Source organism: Scyliorhinus canicula, unplaced genomic scaffold (assembly GCF_902713615.1).
Source record: "Scyliorhinus canicula unplaced genomic scaffold, sScyCan1.1, whole genome shotgun sequence".
Classification (NCBI taxonomy): domain Eukaryota; kingdom Metazoa; phylum Chordata; class Chondrichthyes; order Carcharhiniformes; family Scyliorhinidae; genus Scyliorhinus; species Scyliorhinus canicula.
This window is the reverse complement of record NW_024055478.1, coordinates 589,427-606,821: the sequence shown is the minus strand read 5'-3', so window position 1 is coordinate 606,821 and position 17,395 is coordinate 589,427. Positions and strand designations below refer to the sequence as shown.

At 44.0% G+C, this 17,395-nt stretch overlaps 1 protein-coding gene across 1 annotated transcript; it reads right to left on the bottom strand.

Moving 5' to 3' along the window:
- Positions 1-6,356: 6,356 nt before the first annotated feature.
- On the bottom strand, positions 6,357-7,211 carry LOC119959958 (somatostatin receptor type 1-like). The gene has a single exon (XM_038787931.1). It carries the CDS (start codon positions 7,209-7,211, stop codon positions 6,357-6,359), a length of 855 nt encoding a protein of 284 aa, XP_038643859.1.
- Between the last annotated feature and the right edge of the window lie 10,184 nt (positions 7,212-17,395).

The following is a 17,395-nucleotide window of genomic DNA, read 5'->3' as shown; positions in this document are numbered from 1 at the left end:
AAATAAAGATGGAGCCAGTGGGTTTGTATAACGAACTGTTCATTTATTCACTCAAATACTAAAATGTGTATACTGATTGCCAAGTAAATAATTAAAGTCAAAGACCAGGAAACATCCAGTCGAAATTGCACACTTTTTTTCTTGACGATCGAAAGGTTTCTATCCTGTTTTATGATATTAAACAGCATTATTCAGTACACTCCAGCACGTATTTGGTAAATACCCGATATTAGCTCTTCTAACTGGTGCCAGACTTGAGGAAGAATTATAATTGTTATTTCTCCCTGAAGCCTCCAACCATTCAAGGATCAATACACCGTCTATATATGAAGGCAGCCTTCTTGCACATCATTCTTTGCAACATAGAAACACAGCACTTAGGAATAGAAGTTGACCAATGGGCACTTTTAGCTTCTCCGTAATCCAATAAGATAATGGCAGATGTGTTAGTTGTTTCAAATTCACTATCCTATCTGCTCGCTGTAATCCTCAATTAATCTTGTCTATAAACAATCTATCCAACTGAGCCTTGAACACAAGGCCTTTATTGCTTTCTGAGGAAGAGAATTTCACAGGTGGGTGAGCCTGTGAGGGAGACGACAATGTTCTCCTCATCTCCTTCTTGAACGAGACACCTCTTATATTAATCAATGTGCCCCAGCACCTGTGTAGTTTTCGTCACCTGGCAAAGGATTAACTAAAGGGTATGTATGATATAAAATCGTTTTATTAACATTGAGCTCTAACACCCATCTTTCTACACATAGGTTGTTACCTTCAACTCATTTAAAGTTTTGTGACACATTATGTTAGTTTAAGTAATTCTCCATTCGGCGTCAGGAGATTCTATCCTTCATCAAGACTGAACACGTAATCTCGGCCGAAATTCAGTTTTTGACACTGCAGGAGTGCTGCATCGTTGGTGGTGCTGCCTGCCTGCATATTTATGTATCTGAAGACTCAATTTGCCTATTCAGGTAGATATGAAAGAGTCCACGCGAGGAGACGGTGGGGTAGTCACTGGGCCAGTAATCCAGAGATAATGCTCTGGAGTCCCGGGTTCCAATCGCACCGCGGCAGATTGTAAAATTTTAGTTCAATAAAAATCTAGAATTAAACGTCTAATGATGACCATTGCCTATTGTAAAAGCGAAAATCCCATCTGGTTCACTAATGTCCTTCAGGGAAGGAAATTTGTGCTCATTACCCGGTCTGGCCTACACGTGACCTCCGACCCACACAGCAAGAGATGCACTTATCTACACCCCCCCCCCCCACACACACACACACAACTGAAATGGCCATCACGCCTGTCAGTTCAAAGGCAACTTGGGATGGGCGAAGCCGTTGACAACATCTGAGAAAATGAAAATCTTTCATTCAGTTTAGTAATAATACTCTGCCCCAAACAAGGTTTGGAAATCCACATTTCTTGTGACAATTTGTTTGTTTCTCTTTACAACCGAAACGTGGTCCTGCAGTTGCCCTTACAGAGGTTTGATAATAAAAGTGGCACATCCATAATCGTCATCTCATAAGAGGCATAATCTCAAGAATTCTTGCACATTTCCTGCCATTTTAACCCAAGTACAATTTCTCTATACATGCATAATGGAATTTGCCTTTGGATTTTATTTACAATCTATCGCCACCGCTTTTCGCTTCCTTTTCGCTTTTTTGTTCCACCTGCATGTGATTTCCGGTGTTGGATCTAACTCAACGTCTCTACTTCCCAAATGTCCCGTCTATTGTTATCTGTCTACAAATAAGAACGATAAATCGATATATAATGTAGACAGGCAGACAGAATGAACGAGCTCGAAGTGGGTCTGAATTATTTCCGTCTCCACTGGTCTAATTCTTCCCTGAGTATTCCATCCATTGCACCGGAAGAACACTACACACAATCTCCATGCGATTCACTCTGACTTCGTTGTTTCCCACATTGATCCACCTCGTGCTCTTTAGCCTTAAATGCTAACGTGAAAAACAAACACTTCTATTGAAATCATCACGGAACGTATGTGGATTATTATTTGAATGGGTGTAAATTGAGAGAGGTGGATATTCAGCGTGATCTTGGTGCCCTCGTACATCAGTCGTTGAAGGTCACCGTGCAGGTGCAGCAGACAGTAAATAAGGCTGTTGATCTTCATAGCGAGAGAATTTGAGGACAAGAATAAGGATGTTTGACTGCAATTGTGTAAGGGATTGGTGAGACCATATCTGGAGTACTTTGTGCAGCTTTGGTGTCCTTATCTGATAAACGATGTTCTTACTATGGAGGGAGTGCACTCAAGGATTATTAGGCTAATTCCTGGGGTGGCGTGACTGTCATTATTTGGAGAGAATAAATCGGTTAGGATTATAGTCACTGGAGTTTAGAAGAATGAGAGCGGATCACATAGAAACTGCTAAAATTCCAGCAGTATTAGGCAGGGTAGGTTCAGAAAGAATGTTCCCGATCTTGGGGGAGTCCAGACCTTGGAGTGATATTTTAAGGATAAGGGGTAAACCTCTTAGGACTGAGGTGAGGATAAATTTATTCACTGAGGATTGGTGAATCTGTGGAATTTACTCACAGAAAGTAGTTGAGGCCAAAACGCTGTGATTTTAAGAATCCTGGGAGTCCTGGCTGATAAACGCCACTGTCTTTCTTCCTCACCCAATTTCCGCTATTGCCACAGCAACCGCTTATCCTGAATGCAACAATTTATAACCTTCTTGAATTACATTTATTCTGATCGTCCATTATTATCTCTTGGATTTTGATCAATTTCCTAGTGAAACAGGAAATTCCTAGATACAGCGCTTGGGATAAATGATCAAGGGATATGGGAGAAGGTTAAATCTACAGTTTGAATTTCTTTATTAGCCATAATCGTTATGAACCTCGATGGTCCGAATGGCCGACCCCTGCTTCTATTTACTATGTAAGTTTGCAGGCATTTAACATGGAGAAATGATTATTCTTGTGTGCCACCCCTGAAAGTTCCCAGCCTTCAGACCCTACTCTAGCTAATGACCACGCTCCATCTTGGTTTGTTATGTCAAATGTCAGTGATGGTGGTAAGTAGCGTGCTAAAACGAGTTAATTGTGGCAGTAAAATCTCCACAGTTACGTTTCTCGTGTATTCCTGGTCTATGTAACGAAACTGGAAAGTATCCTGGGAATACTGGCTGATAAACTCCACTGTCTTTCTTCCTCACCCAATTTCCGCTATTGCCACAGCAACCGCAGATCCTGAATGCAAGAATTTATAACCTTCTTGAATTACATTTATTCTGATCGTCCATTATTATCTCTTGGATTTTGATCAATTTCCGAGTGAATATCAAATGCAAAATGGAATTATTAATATCTATAACAGCAACGTGTATCTATATATATCCTTGAATGGAATGAATAAAACCCAGTCCTTCACAGGAGGATAAAAAATATATGAAGCGAAGCACTGAAGGAGTTACTAAGGAAGCGCATCAAAGGCTTGCTCAAAGTTAGAGGTTTTAGCTTTTAAGGAGTACCTAAAATGAGAATACGTATTGGTCTGGTATGAGTAGAGAAGACTGGCAGCAATAGAGTGAATATGCATGCATGCCAATGCGCCTAATTAAACCCACTTATAAGAACATAAGAACTAGGAGCAGGAGTAGGCCATCTGGCCCCTCGAGCCTGCTCCGCCATTCAATGAGATCATGGCTGATCTTTTGTGGACTCAGCTCCACTTTCCGGCCCGAACACCATAACCCTTAATCCCTTTATTCTTCAAAAAACTATCTATCTTTACCTTAAAAACATGTAATGAAGGAGCCTCAACTGCTTCACTGGGCAAGGAATTCCATAGATTCACAACCCTTTGGGTGAAGAAGTTCCTCCTAAACTCAGTTCTAAATCTACTTCCCCTTATTTTGAGGCTATGCCCCCTAGTTCTGCTGTCACCCGCCAGTGGAAACAACCTGCCCGCATCTATCCTATCTATTCCCTTCATAATTTTAAATGTTTCTATAAGATCCCCCCTCATCCTTCTAAATTCCAACGAGTACAGTCCCAGTCTACTCAACCTCTCCTCATAATCCAACCCCTTCAGCTCTGGGATTAACCTAGTGAATCTCCTCTGCACACCCTCCAGCGCCAGTACGTCCTTTCTCAAGTAAGCAGACCAAAACTGAACACAATACTCCAGGTGTGGCCGCACTAACACCTTATACAATTGCAACATAACCTCCCTAGTCTTAAACTCCATCCCTCTAGCAATGAAGGACAAAATTCCATTTGCCTTCTTAATCACCTGTATATAGAGCTAAGAGTTGTAAAGAGTATTGTAGCGAAAATACTTGTGCAGTTTATTCCATTCTGTGCCGTTCGCTTTACTGAGCTGTCGCATTTATCATGCTATTGATGGAACTACACTTGAATCCCTGATGTTTTAGTCAGAAAAGTCATCATCATTAGCATTGGAAAGGTTTCAGAGGATATTGACCGTATTGTCGGATGGGTATGATGATGATAGCTATGGAAAATATAAAGTTGCAGTTGAAGAGACAGATAACCATATTGAATGATTTGAAGATGCAGTGATAAAGCATCATGAGAGACGACGATCAGTGAAGCAATTCATATCGCCACAGAGCCAAAGAAGACAGACAACGTGCAGAGTTAGCTATAACTACGTGAATATATAACGTTACAAAGCGATAGATACAGATTGGGATGTCGAAGGAGAGGTGGGTTCCATCACACGACCTACTAGAAATTACGATCGACACGCAGCTCACAATACATTTGTACAATGTCTATTCTCTTGATTAATGTTGGCTGATGGTTATGGAGGACAATACTTGAGAGGCAGGACTTGCCTCAATACCGCACGTGAAGCAAGCATATGACGTTTCAGGGTGTTGTCTTTGGTATTGGCGACTGTTGCCAAGATACAATCGCTCTTGCCCTTGGTAGAGCACTTCAGCTCAAAGGTGGTGGCGCCATTTCCTCCTTTCGCCAACTATTTACGTCCAGGTGTGATGGTCTGTGTGCAGGTCCTTCACATCAGGCTTGCTAACCTGCTTGAAGCAGAATATTTGGCACTCAGCTGCTCGCCTGGCTCCGGCCACCTCCGGATTCAGAAGGTCCTGGTAATGCGACCATCTTCTAGCCTGAGGGTTTGCCTGATCCACAGAGATTCCTCTCTTTGTTTAGTGCCAGCGCACATGCGAACTCCGCCTTTAAGAACACTGTTGCATCTGCGTTTCTATCCGGCCACTCCCTCACCGATAATGCATCAAAGACAACGAATATATACACAATTGAGCTTCTTTAGCGGATAGCTGTAAATACCCCACACGTCGCAGCCATAAATAAAGGTGCGGAGGACAAAGATTTTGTAATAATCAGTTTATTCTCAAGGGTTAGTTTGGTCCTATCAGACGTACATTTCGTGAGCCTGCCAAAGATGGCAGTGTATTTCCCTATGCTGACCTCGAGCTGTGCATCAAAGGACTGCAGCCGTGAACTCCAGGCAGCAGAATTAGAGAATCAATTGAAGTGAGCTGTTATTTAGTGTGATTTGGTGCGAAGATGCAACAAGTTTTCCCATGGCCATAGTTTTCATGGCGTTTGTACTTAGGGTGACAAAGAAAGAGGCATTGGCAGAGACAGTCCACTTAGTTGAATAACACAGCCTCTTTAGTGTCGAGGGTTTCCGTGATCAGGAGATATGTCTGACCGGGGAAATAAATAGAAAGCATGATGGAGACAGATATTGATATATCTAGCGGTATATTGAGACATACAGGTAGAGTTAAAAATAAATAGAATGATAGATACGTATCTGGAGAGACCGAGGCTTGCAGACATGATGGAATGGTGATGAGATACAGTGATAATTGAAAACTTAATGATGCATGGAAAGATGAAAAATGTCTGAAATATACGCACTGAAAGACATCGGCAGACACAAATACATACATAGACAGAAGAATTAACAAATTAACAGACAGCGAATATAGGACCAAACAGCATTTACAATATACGTATAATATATCAATGTATCCACATGGCTACGTTTGGAGAGATTGCATTCAAGTTTAGTTGGTTTTCATTGGTATGTCATCTCCTCCGTTGGAAGAAAGAATATGATTCTGTTTGCACTTTACTTCAGAAACTTCTCTCCGCGTACATTGTGAACAAGGCAAAAGTGATATTTATCTCTAACTCAGACGCTGTCAATATCCTGACCATAGTCGCATCCGTGTGTTACACGGCGCAGCAATGTGCTCTCCATTGAAAGTTCTGGGACCTGAAAATGTACAGCATGGGATTAAGGAAAGCAGATAATGAAGTGAGGGCCCAGGTGTAAATCTTAACATGGCACATAAAAAACTGATACTCTATTGAATGGACCTATCAGACCCTCACTCGAAAAATACAGTTGTGGGATGTGAAAAGGAGCAAAGCAGAAAAGTAGAACAGCCAGAATTCCTGAAATGGTCCTTAGCACTTGCGTCTTCATCAGCTTCATTGATTCCTTTCCAGCTCCTACTTCTCTCAGCTTCTTTACAGTCAGAGCATAGCAGATCACCAGGACCAGAACTGGCATGACAAATGATACCATTTCACAAACTAGCATGAAGATTTGCAAAGGCTTCCTCATTAATATCTTATCCTTACATGAGATGCTTTCATCTACGATGTTTCTTTTGAAGTGAAAGGCAGCCACACTCAAGCTTAACACTGACAACCATATTACAATGGACAGGGCGACGTAGTATCGGGGTCTTCGCCAGTTATGACACCTGATTGGATGGGCAACCGCGATGTACTGATCAATAGCAATGCAGGCCATGAATGGTGGGTTGCCAAAAATGTTGACTGTACCGATGAGCAGATGGGCTTCAAGGAGACGCTTCGTGAACTTAATTTGTGGGATCAAATGAATGAGATAAAATATAGAAGCCAGGATCACCAAGACGTTGGTGATGGTTAAATCAAGCAGGAGAACAGCAGTTGCTGATGAAACTTTCTTTCGTCTTGTGATGTACCACAATGAAATTGAGTTCCCAGCCACGCCCAACACGACAGTGAAGCTGAGAAGACAAGGGAGGACGAGCGTTTCAATCCGTTCCATGGCTTCGAAGTGCCCGAGACTTGCATTTCCAGTATGGCTGGCTGCGGTGACCTCCGTCCAAGGACGGCTGCCTGTTGCATTCCAGGTCATAAACGTAGCCATTTGATGTTTTGATCAGATAATATTTTTAAAAACAGCCGATGAGTAATGCGAGGGAAATGAGCAGATAGATTGTCGAATATCAGTTGGGAAATATCCTATCAATTATTCAATGTTGAATGACGCAGTTCAGCACCTTAATGCTATCTCAGTGGTTCAGACTGCCTGTAGTTCTCCTCTGAAATGGGTGGGATACAAATGTACGTGAGGAATCTCTATGATGCCAGGATGCCGAATTGGTGAAGTTGAATAGGTGAAATTGGAGATTGAATTCTGCAACAAACAGATATGATCAAATGTATTAATTGCCTGAAAGTAATTACATTTTAGAAGTTATAGACCTAGGTATATGGACGCAGACTTGTCTCTTAATCGCACTCACCACAGTAAATGCATACATACATATTGTAGCTTCCCTACTGTGACTATGACACGGAATCATCGAATCCCCACAGTACATAAAGAGCCTATTCGCCCATCGCGGAAGTATTGGCCCTCAGAAAGTGCACCCTACCGAGGCTCACTGCCCCGTCCTATTCCCGTAGCCCCATAACCCCACCTAACCTGCACACCTTTGAACTGTTGGTTGGGGGATGGGGGGGGGGGGGGCGGACCGTAGTACCCGTTGGAAATACACGCAGACATTGGGAGAAAGTACAAACTTCACACAGAAAGTAGCCCAAGGCCAGAACTCAAACCTCGGTCCCTGGCTCTGAAGCAGCAGCGCTGCCAATATGCTCCTGTGCTGCCCTGTACACTAACTGTGTATCTCAGTCCAGCTCCCGCCAGCACAAACTTGCACCCTGGCTGGAATCTCTGCGTTAGTCTCTACTTATTGTGTACAGGGAGAATATTGTTGTTCTCCCTGGTGTCTATCAGCCATTTTTCTCAGAGGGAGATACGTGCACCATCGTATTTATCGTTCCATTCGGCCGGATATATTCTTGCAGCATCCGGCCTCTTACAGTCGTCCTCCTGCAGTAAGTTGCAAGCACAACTCGCGTCTCGTCTCACACGTCCCTCCCTCTCCATTGCTTCGTCAACACCATCTGCTCCCTCACCCGTTTCATTGTTCTCCTAACCCTACTCTCTAACCCTCCACCCTTGGTCTCTAATCTCTTATTTCCGCTCCTGATCCTTCATCCTCATGGTCTATTTTCTGATTCCCACACCATAAGCTCCAAACCACGTCCTTTATTCCAGCATTCCAGATTTCTACTGACCCATTCTCGCCCCTTATCCGTCATTTCTGAAATTTACTGCAGCTAATCCGGCTTGGCCCACTCAACTGCTGAAAGTGTAATTCGCTTTCTGTGTTTTGGACTGAAATAATTGTACCATTACCTGTAAACTGATCCAGAATCAATGAATATCGGTGTAGACTCAGAAAGGACTGTGTTAATGTTGTTGAGAATGGGTGGTGTTCCAGAGCAAGCGGGAAATGAGGATATCTCAGGCAGCCCTTCATGCAACTTCCAACAAGTACAAACAGCTGTGAGGTCTGGCGGCTTTTTATTGTTCCCGATTTGCATTTGGTGTCATTACTGTGCTCGTCCAAATCATTGCCAACTCATGGTTCTCACACTCTGCTTATTAGTTTGATTCGTAATGCCTACCTGGATAAAATTCCATTCTTGGCGAGAGTAGTGTTTTATTACCCACTCACTCGAGCAATTGGCGTTAAGTTCAGACCAAAACAAGATGCAGTTTTCTGACCGAATGGACATATTTCGGCATTCGATTAATTATTGTCTTTGCAGGGTTAAACACAGCCCCATTCGATTGGGATATAGGCTCCATTCTCGCCTGGGGAACGTCTTGTGCCAGAGGGACAGATGTAGAGGTTATCCCAGAACCCCACACCAATTCCGGAATAGGATTATGTCCTCTCTACAATTGTTAAATTGATGGTTTCACGCGCGGAAACTTATATGCTCGCTCTCAGTGAAACATCCACATTTCTCACACCGAGCCCCCAGAATATTATGAGAGACGTTTCTCCCCAGTCAAACGCTGTAATAGATTAGCTGTAAGTGCACACGGATTTCCTGCCTCATGTTCCCTCCATACCATTACATTGTTCTGGACCCTAATTGTCAGTCTCTGTCTACAGTAGATTGGATTTAACTACGCAGTAGAATTTCCATATCTGGTTGCATTTCCATGTTCTCAACACGAACTATCAACAGAGATCTATTTCTACTCAAGGTCATTCAATAGTCTAAGCCCTATCTCGATTCTTTTTGTTGCAGCCAACATCCCATTTCTCCATCCAAACATTTTGTTTCAGATACATCAAATAATTTTTGAATGGGTGGATCATGTATTCACTCAAGGATCCTAAGGGAGACGGGACACGTGCTGTGGGAACCGAGTCAGCATTTTAAACACCTTAGTGGACTCTACGATAGTTTCTGTAAACTGGATGTTGGCCAATATAGTCCACATTATTTAGCAACAATGTGACTAGCCAAACCCGGGAAATTTAGGCTAATTAATTGAGCAGCAGTAATAGGATCGATATCTGGGACCATACCTTCCGGCAGAGAACTATACTTTCCTGCCTCGCTGTCAATTTAAAAAACGTATCCTACATGACTATAGCCACTACATTTCAAAATTATTCCCTTTGCTGCGAGGCGGTTGAGGAGAACTTAAGATCCTAGCGAAACTCTCGGTGAACAGCAATACTTTGTTTCATATGAATGCATTTTCTGCCATTTGGGATTTCATCATCGGAGTTAAAAGTGTGACTGTGACTTCCCTGGAGGCCATGACGTCAGCTGCCGCGCACATGACGGCTCCGTCTCGGGAATGAAGATATTGGCAATTTCAACCCCGATAATGGGTTGTTTTTGATGTTAAGAAAAGGCACACAAATTGTAGAACAGGCCATTCCCCGGGACTGTTATGCAGGTAACTTATTGGTCCCGGCAGAAAGCACTTCAAATCCCATCCCAGAGAAGTTTTCAATTAGTTTCCCCTTATCCGGAGACTATGATCTATCGAACTCGAGGACGCATCCGTTGCACGTCTACTTTATCCATTTATTTTATCATCTGATATACCTCAATTTGATATCCCCGCATTCTTCTAAACGCTGGAGAGTATAGGTCTAAACTGCTCAACCTTTCTGCATAAGACAGCCCTCTCATCTCTGAACCTCGTCTGAACTGCTTCCAATGCACCGGCATCGTGGGTTTGAGTAGGGTGATCATGGCTCGGCACAACATCGAGGGCCGAAGGGCCTGTTCTGTGCTGTACTGTTCTATGTTCTATGTTCTATCTTCACTCCAATAAGCGGACCGAAACCGAACCCAGTACTCGCGGTACGATCTCAACAATGCGTTGCACATTTGCCACACTTCCTTGTCTTTTTACTCTATTTCATCAACATGGTGACACAGTCGTTAGCACTGCTGCCTCACAGCTCCAGGGACCGGGGTTCAATTCCGGCCTTGCGTGACTGCACTTTCTCCCCGTGTGTGCTTGGGTTTCCTCCGGTTTGCTCCCAAAGTCCAATGATGTGTAGGTTAGATGGATTGACCATGACAAATTGCCCCTTAATATTCAAAATAGTTTGGTGGGATTACTGAGTTACTGGGATAGGGTGGAGACCTCGGCTTAAGTAGTGTGCTCTTTCCAAGGGCCGTTGAAGACTCTCTGGGCCAAACGGCCACTTTCTGCACTGCAGGGAAACTATTATATGATCATTGCAATCGCTTTCTTCATTTTCTGCTGCACCTGCATGCTAACATTCTGTGACTGATGTGCGAGGACACCCAGATCACTCTGAAGCGGACCTTGGTCTCTCCCAAGTTAGATAATAAGTTACCTTCCCGTTTCCACGAGAAAAATGGATGGCTTCACAAGTATCCACGTTATACACCATCTGGCACATTTTGGCCCACTCCCCTAACTTATCGATATGCACTTTTAAGTTCCTATTTTCTGAATTGCATATGTTTTAATGCAAGAAGTATAACATGTAAGGCAAATTAACTTAGAGCTTGGATTAGTACTTGGAACGATGATGTTGTTGACATTACAGAGACCTGGTTAGTGGAAGGGCGGGATTGGCAGCTAAATGTTCCAGCATTTAGATATTTCAGGCAGGATAGAGGGGGATGTAAAAGGGGTGGCGGAGTTGCGAGAATATCACAGCTGGAGCGCGGGAGGACACCTCAGAAGGCAGCGTGGCTAAATGGGGAGAGATCAGGAATAAGAAGGGTGCCGTCACAATGTTGGGGGGTTACTACAGGCCACCCAACAGCCAGCAGGAGATAGAGGAGGAGATAGGTCGACAGATTTTGGAAAGGAGCAAAGCAACAGGGTTGTTGTGATGGGAGACTTTAAGTTCCCCAATATTGACTGGGACTTACTTAGTGCTAGGGGCTTGGACGGGGCAGAGTTGTAAGAAGCATCCAGGAGGGCTTCTGAAAACTATATGTCGATGGTCCAACTAGGGAAGGGGCTATACTGGACCTGGTATTGGGGAGTGAGTCCTGCCAGGTGGTAGAAGTTTCAGTAGGGGAGCATTTCGGGAACAGCGACCGCAATTTAGTAAGTTTTAAAGTGCTGGTGGACAAAAATAAGAGTGTTCCTAGGGTGAATGTGCTAAATTGGGGGAAGGCTAGTTATAAAAATATTCGGCAGGAACTGAAGAACCTAGATTGGAGGCGGATGTTTGAAGGTATATCAACATCTGACACGTGGGAGGCTTTCAAATGTCAGTTGAAACGACATCAGTACCGGCATGTCATTGCGTGGAGGAAGGATAAATACGGCAAATTTCGGGAACCTTGGATAACGAGAGATACTATAGGCCTAGTCAAAATTAAAAGGAGGCATTTGTCAGGCATAGAAGGCTGGGAACAGACGACGACTGTGTGGAATATAAAAAAAGTAGGAAGGAACTTAAGCAAGGAATCAGGAGAGCTAAAAGTGGTCACAAAAAGTCATTGATAAATAGGGTTAAGGAAAATCCCAAGGCTTTTTACACGTACATAAAAAGCAAGAGGGTAGACAGGGAAAGGGTTGGGCCACTGAAGGACAGGCGAGGGAATCTATGTGTGGAGCCAGAGGAAATGGGCGAGGTTATAAATGCATGCTTTGCTTCAGTATTCATCGAAGATAAGCAATTGGTGGATGTTGAGTCTGGAGGAGGGTGTGTAGATGGCCTGGGTCACATTGAGATCCAAAAAGACGAGGTGTTGGGCGTCTTGAAAAATGTTAAGGTAGATAAGTTCCCAGGACCTGATGGGATCTACCCCAGAATACTGAAGGAGGCTAGAGAGGAAATTGCTGAGGCCTTGACAGAAATTCTTGGATCCTCACTGTCTTGAGGTGATGTTCCGGAGGACTGGAGCATAGCCAATGTTGTTCCTTTTTTTAAGAAGGGTAGCAAGGATTATGCAGTGAAACTACAGGGCAGTGAGCCTTACCTCAGTGGTAGGGAAATTATTGGAAAGAATTCTTCGAAACAGGATCGACTCCCATTTGGAAGCAAATGGACGTATTAGCGAGAGGTAGAACGGTTTTGTGAAAGGGAGGTCGTGTCTCACTAACTTGACAGAGTTTTTCGAGGAGGTCACAAAGATGATTGATGGAGGTAGGTCAGTGGATGTAGTCTATATGGACTTCAGTAAGACCTTTGACGAGGTCCCTCTGGCAGACAGGTACAAAAGGTGAAGTCACACGGGATCAGGGGTGAGCTGCCAAGATGGATACAGAACTGGCTAGGTCAAAGAAGGCAGAGAGTAGCAATGGAAGGGTGCTTTTCTGATTGGAGGGCTGTGACTAGTGGTGTTCTGCAGGGATTCCGCTTTGAGGGGGGGGGGGGGGATTGGTGAGATTATGGGGATCCACGGGGAATTCGGCCAGTTTTCGGGGTCTTTATAGTTCAAGCAAGGGGACAAGAGAGGAGATTGGGGAGGATGCCGTTCAAGGAAGTGGGAGGGAGTTTTCGATATTTGGGAATCCAGGTAACGCCGGAATGAAAGCAGCTACATAAACTGAATTTGGCTCGGTTGGTGAAGCACATGAAGTGGAACTTCAGAAAGTGGGATATGCTCCATCTGTCACTATTGGGGAGGGTGCAGGCGGAAAGATGACAGTTCTCCCGAGGTTTCTGTTTGTATTTCAGACCCTGCCTATTTTTGTCATCAAAATGTTCTTTCATAGCGTGAATGCGGTGATCATCCGGTTTGTGTGGACGGGTAAAACCCCGCGTGTAAAGAAGATGCTGCTGGAGCGGGGCCGAGATGAGGGGTGTCTGGCCCTACCGAAGTTTACTCCTGGACGGCGAACATAGCAATAGTCAGTGTCTGGGTATTGGGGGAGGGGTCTGTGTGGGAGCGGGTGGCAGCGGCTTCATGTAGGAGAACAAGTTTAGAGGCACTGGTAATGGCACCTCTGCCGTTTTCGTTGGCTCGGTACTCCACAGGCTCGGTGGTAGTGGTGGCCTTGAGTGTGTGGGGACTGTGGCGGAAGCCTATGGGAGTGGAGGGGGCGTCGGTATGGGCACTAGTTTGTGGAAACCACTGGTTTGCACAGGTGGGGCTGGATGGGGGTTTCGGAGGTTGCAGCGAGCTGGAATCTAGTGGTTTATTGACGGCAGCTTTTCGTGCTTGGAGGGTTTGGATGAGGAGTTTGAGCAGCCCGGTGGAAATGGGTTCCACATTCTGCAGTGACGGACTTTGTGCGGAAGTCGTTTCGACCTTTCTGCATCTGCCACGCCAGGGAATACAGCACAAGGTAGAATCGAAAACAGGAGTGGGGGAGGGGAAGGTCTCGGAAATGTATAAAAAGCTCAAAGAACGGGAGGGACCCCCGATAGGGGAGGTGAAGCGTAAGTGGGAAGAAGAATTGGACAGGGAAGTCGAGGCGAGGTTGTGGGAGGATGCCCTGAGTAGAGTCAACGCGTCTTCGTTGTGTGCCAGGCTTAGCCAGATACAATTTAAGGTGGTGCACAGGGTGCATATGACTGTGGGCAGGCTGAGCAGGCTGAACGGGTGGAGGATATGTATGGGCGGTGTGCAGGTGGGCCCGCTAATCATTTCCGAGGCTATGGGGATTTTGGCGAGGATTTGCCGATGTCATGTCATTAAGGGTGATTTCGAGTCCAGAGGTGGCGATGTTTGGTGTGTCAGAGAGAGGCTGATGTTTCTGCCTTTGCCTCCCTGGCAGCCTGGTGACGGATTTGTTGGCATGGACTCGGAGCCCGCGAAATCGGGGGTATGGGTTGTGACATGGCTGAGATTTTCAGGCTTGAGAAGATCAAGTTCACAGGAAGAGGATCTGTGCGTGGGTTCGCCTGGAGGTGGCATCCATTTATCGACTGCTTTGGGGAAAATCAAGCTGTTAGCAGAAAGGTGGGGTGGGGGTGTGGGGGGGGGGGGTGAAAGAGGGAGGTATGGGGGGGGAGGGGCTGGTTGAGGTTGGAAACAGTTAGTGGAAAGGGGGACTAGTGAATTGTTTATGTAAGCCACATTGGCTGGATTTGGTTGTTGTTTGCATTGTTGTTTATCCCTCTTGAAAGCTGTTAAAATTTTATATATGCTTCAATAAAACATTTTTTAAAATGTTTTTTATCCTAAGCCAGCAGGCCAAACACACTAGCATTTTGTTTATCAACAACAATACTTTATTTTAAAAAGTAAGATTCCATGGGTTTGGTGCAATGACACAATATTTATTGGAAGTGCTAAAGTTGGCTTTCCAATGGACAGATCGTTAAATAAACAGTTCCACGTTGCAATAAGGCGACACAACGTCCCCTTGAAACTACATTCTTTTATTGAAGTTAAAACTTGTACACATTTTCCCGTTGTTGTTTTCCTGCCATTAATTTATTTCACTTTATATAGAAACCAACTGAGCAGTTGGAATGTCCGTGCCTCTATTAACATGTTATGGGACTGTAGCGGACGCGAGAAGTGGAGAGAGATTGATGAATAATCGTCAATAGCAGTGTGAGAGCAACGTGAGAAATGTAATGTCAAGCATAATGTAACGTCGACAGTCACCCTTTTCCGAGCGGATGAACTCAACTGTTAAAATATAAAAGCCATTATCATCCATGTATCCCAACTTATCAACAGATCAATAAAATGATAGCAAGCCCATGAATGTATCAGCTGTAGAGATATTTACTGACACGGGATCGGAATGAGTACCCAGCACAATCAGTTGTTTTCCTTTGTGTGATGTTGCCTTGAATAAAACATCGAGGCAAATAAAGGTTACTCGGGATCCCACTGTATTCCTTGTATAGTCTTCAAACTTAGTTGGAAAAACATTAATATTGAATTCAGCTAAAGATAAAATATCCATATGATTTATTTTACTTTTGGGAACCAGGGCAATTTTGAAATTGTTAATTACACGAAGCAGCAGCGTGGTCTCCAGTTAAAGTTCTGGGACCTGAAAATGTACAACAAGGGATTAAGAAAGGCAGAGAAAGATGTGACAACCCATGTGTAAAATTCAACATTGCATCGGTAAAATACTGTGACTGGAGAGGATGGATCCAGCAGAACCTTTGCTCTAAAATATAATTCAGGCACATGATAAGGGGCAAAGCAGAAAAGGAGAACAGTCAAAATCCCCCCAATTGTCATCAACACTTTTTTTTTCATCAACCTCATTGATTCCTTCCCTTTCCCCATTTCTAGCAGTTTCTTAGATGTCAGGAAATAGCAGATCAACAGGATTAGAACAGGGATCGCAAACACTATCACTTCAGAAACAAACAGGAGGATTTCCCACAGTCTCCACACTCTGACCATTTCCGTGCATGGGACACTATATGGTGATACCGTTCTCTTTATAAAAAACTCCACTAGACTCAGAGTAAATACTGCCAGCCAAGTTGCAATGGACAGCGCAACATAATATTTGCGCTTTCTCCAGGCCTGAGACCTGATGGGGTGGACGACAGCTATGTATTGGTCAACGGCAATGCAGGCCATGAATGGTGGGTTGGCATAAAGGTTGATTGTATACAGGAGAAGAATAAAATTATTAAATAACTGTACTGAGATAACATGTATGGTGAACGCCATAATGTTAAGCGTGGAAGCAACAATGACCGAAAGGTTACTGATGGTCAAATCAAGCAGGAGCACATCAGTTGCTGACGAGAGTTTTTTTGATTTTATGATGTGCCACAGTGCAATTGCGTTCCCACTGATACCTAATAGAAGCACTAAGCTAAAGAAGCAGATATATACGGTTATATTAGTCTGATCCCATGCGTGGGAGGTACTGTTAATTGAGGGCACGAAACTTGTATTTCTACTTTGACTGGGGGAGTGAAGCTCTGACCAGGTTGTGGTGACTGTTACATTCCATGTCATAAAACTTGCCATTTGATGTTATGTAGAATAATGAAAAGCAGTGGAAAAAATAATAAAGATTCACTGTCCAATAAGAGTTGAGACCACACGTAAGATTATCGTTTGTTGAGTTGGATGTGTTTTCCTCCAGCACATCAATGATATTTCATGGACACAGCCTTCGTCATTGACTTCTCAGAAAACACTGGATACCAACGGATATGAAAGGTGCAGTGGCGGCAGCATGTAGGTATCAGAATCCTGTAAATTGGTAGATATGAATAAAGTTATTACAGTACTCAAAATAATATCAAGAGAGATTATGTATTGAGTGCTATCAAGACATTGAGTAGAGTCTTTAATTCACTCTTTGGAAGATGTCTACCCACTGATTGTTGTCTTAATGACCCTGTCTGTGCTTGGACCTTTATCTACCCTCCTCTCTGTTTCAGGCAGACATGTGCACACTGCCCCTGCCACAACTAACCCCATTTACTTCCCTTCCGGAAGATATTTTTACACCGTCTTTCACTCCATTCACTCAGGATGGTGAGCATCTGGCATGTCCTGACTTGGAAGGTAGTGGAGGCTTGAAACCTCACAACCTTTAAAAAGCATTTGAATCACCGTCACATTCAATGATATGAGACAATTGCTGGGAAGTGGGAATCGTTTGAGATTAGTGGTAGTTCCTTTTGGTGCAGACTCGATGGGCCGAAGGGCCTTTTTGCGCTGTGCGTATCTATGACTCTATAATGGGGTTGTCACTAGATTAGTAATTACGATTAATACTCTGAAGACGTGGGTTCCTGTCCCACCACGGTAGACAATAAAACT

What these genes read in the sequence shown, in the direction of transcription:
- LOC119959958 (XM_038787931.1), bottom strand. Translation starts at nt 7,211, where the DNA reads ATGACCTGGAATGCAACAGGCAGCCGTCCTTGGACGGAGGTCACCGCA.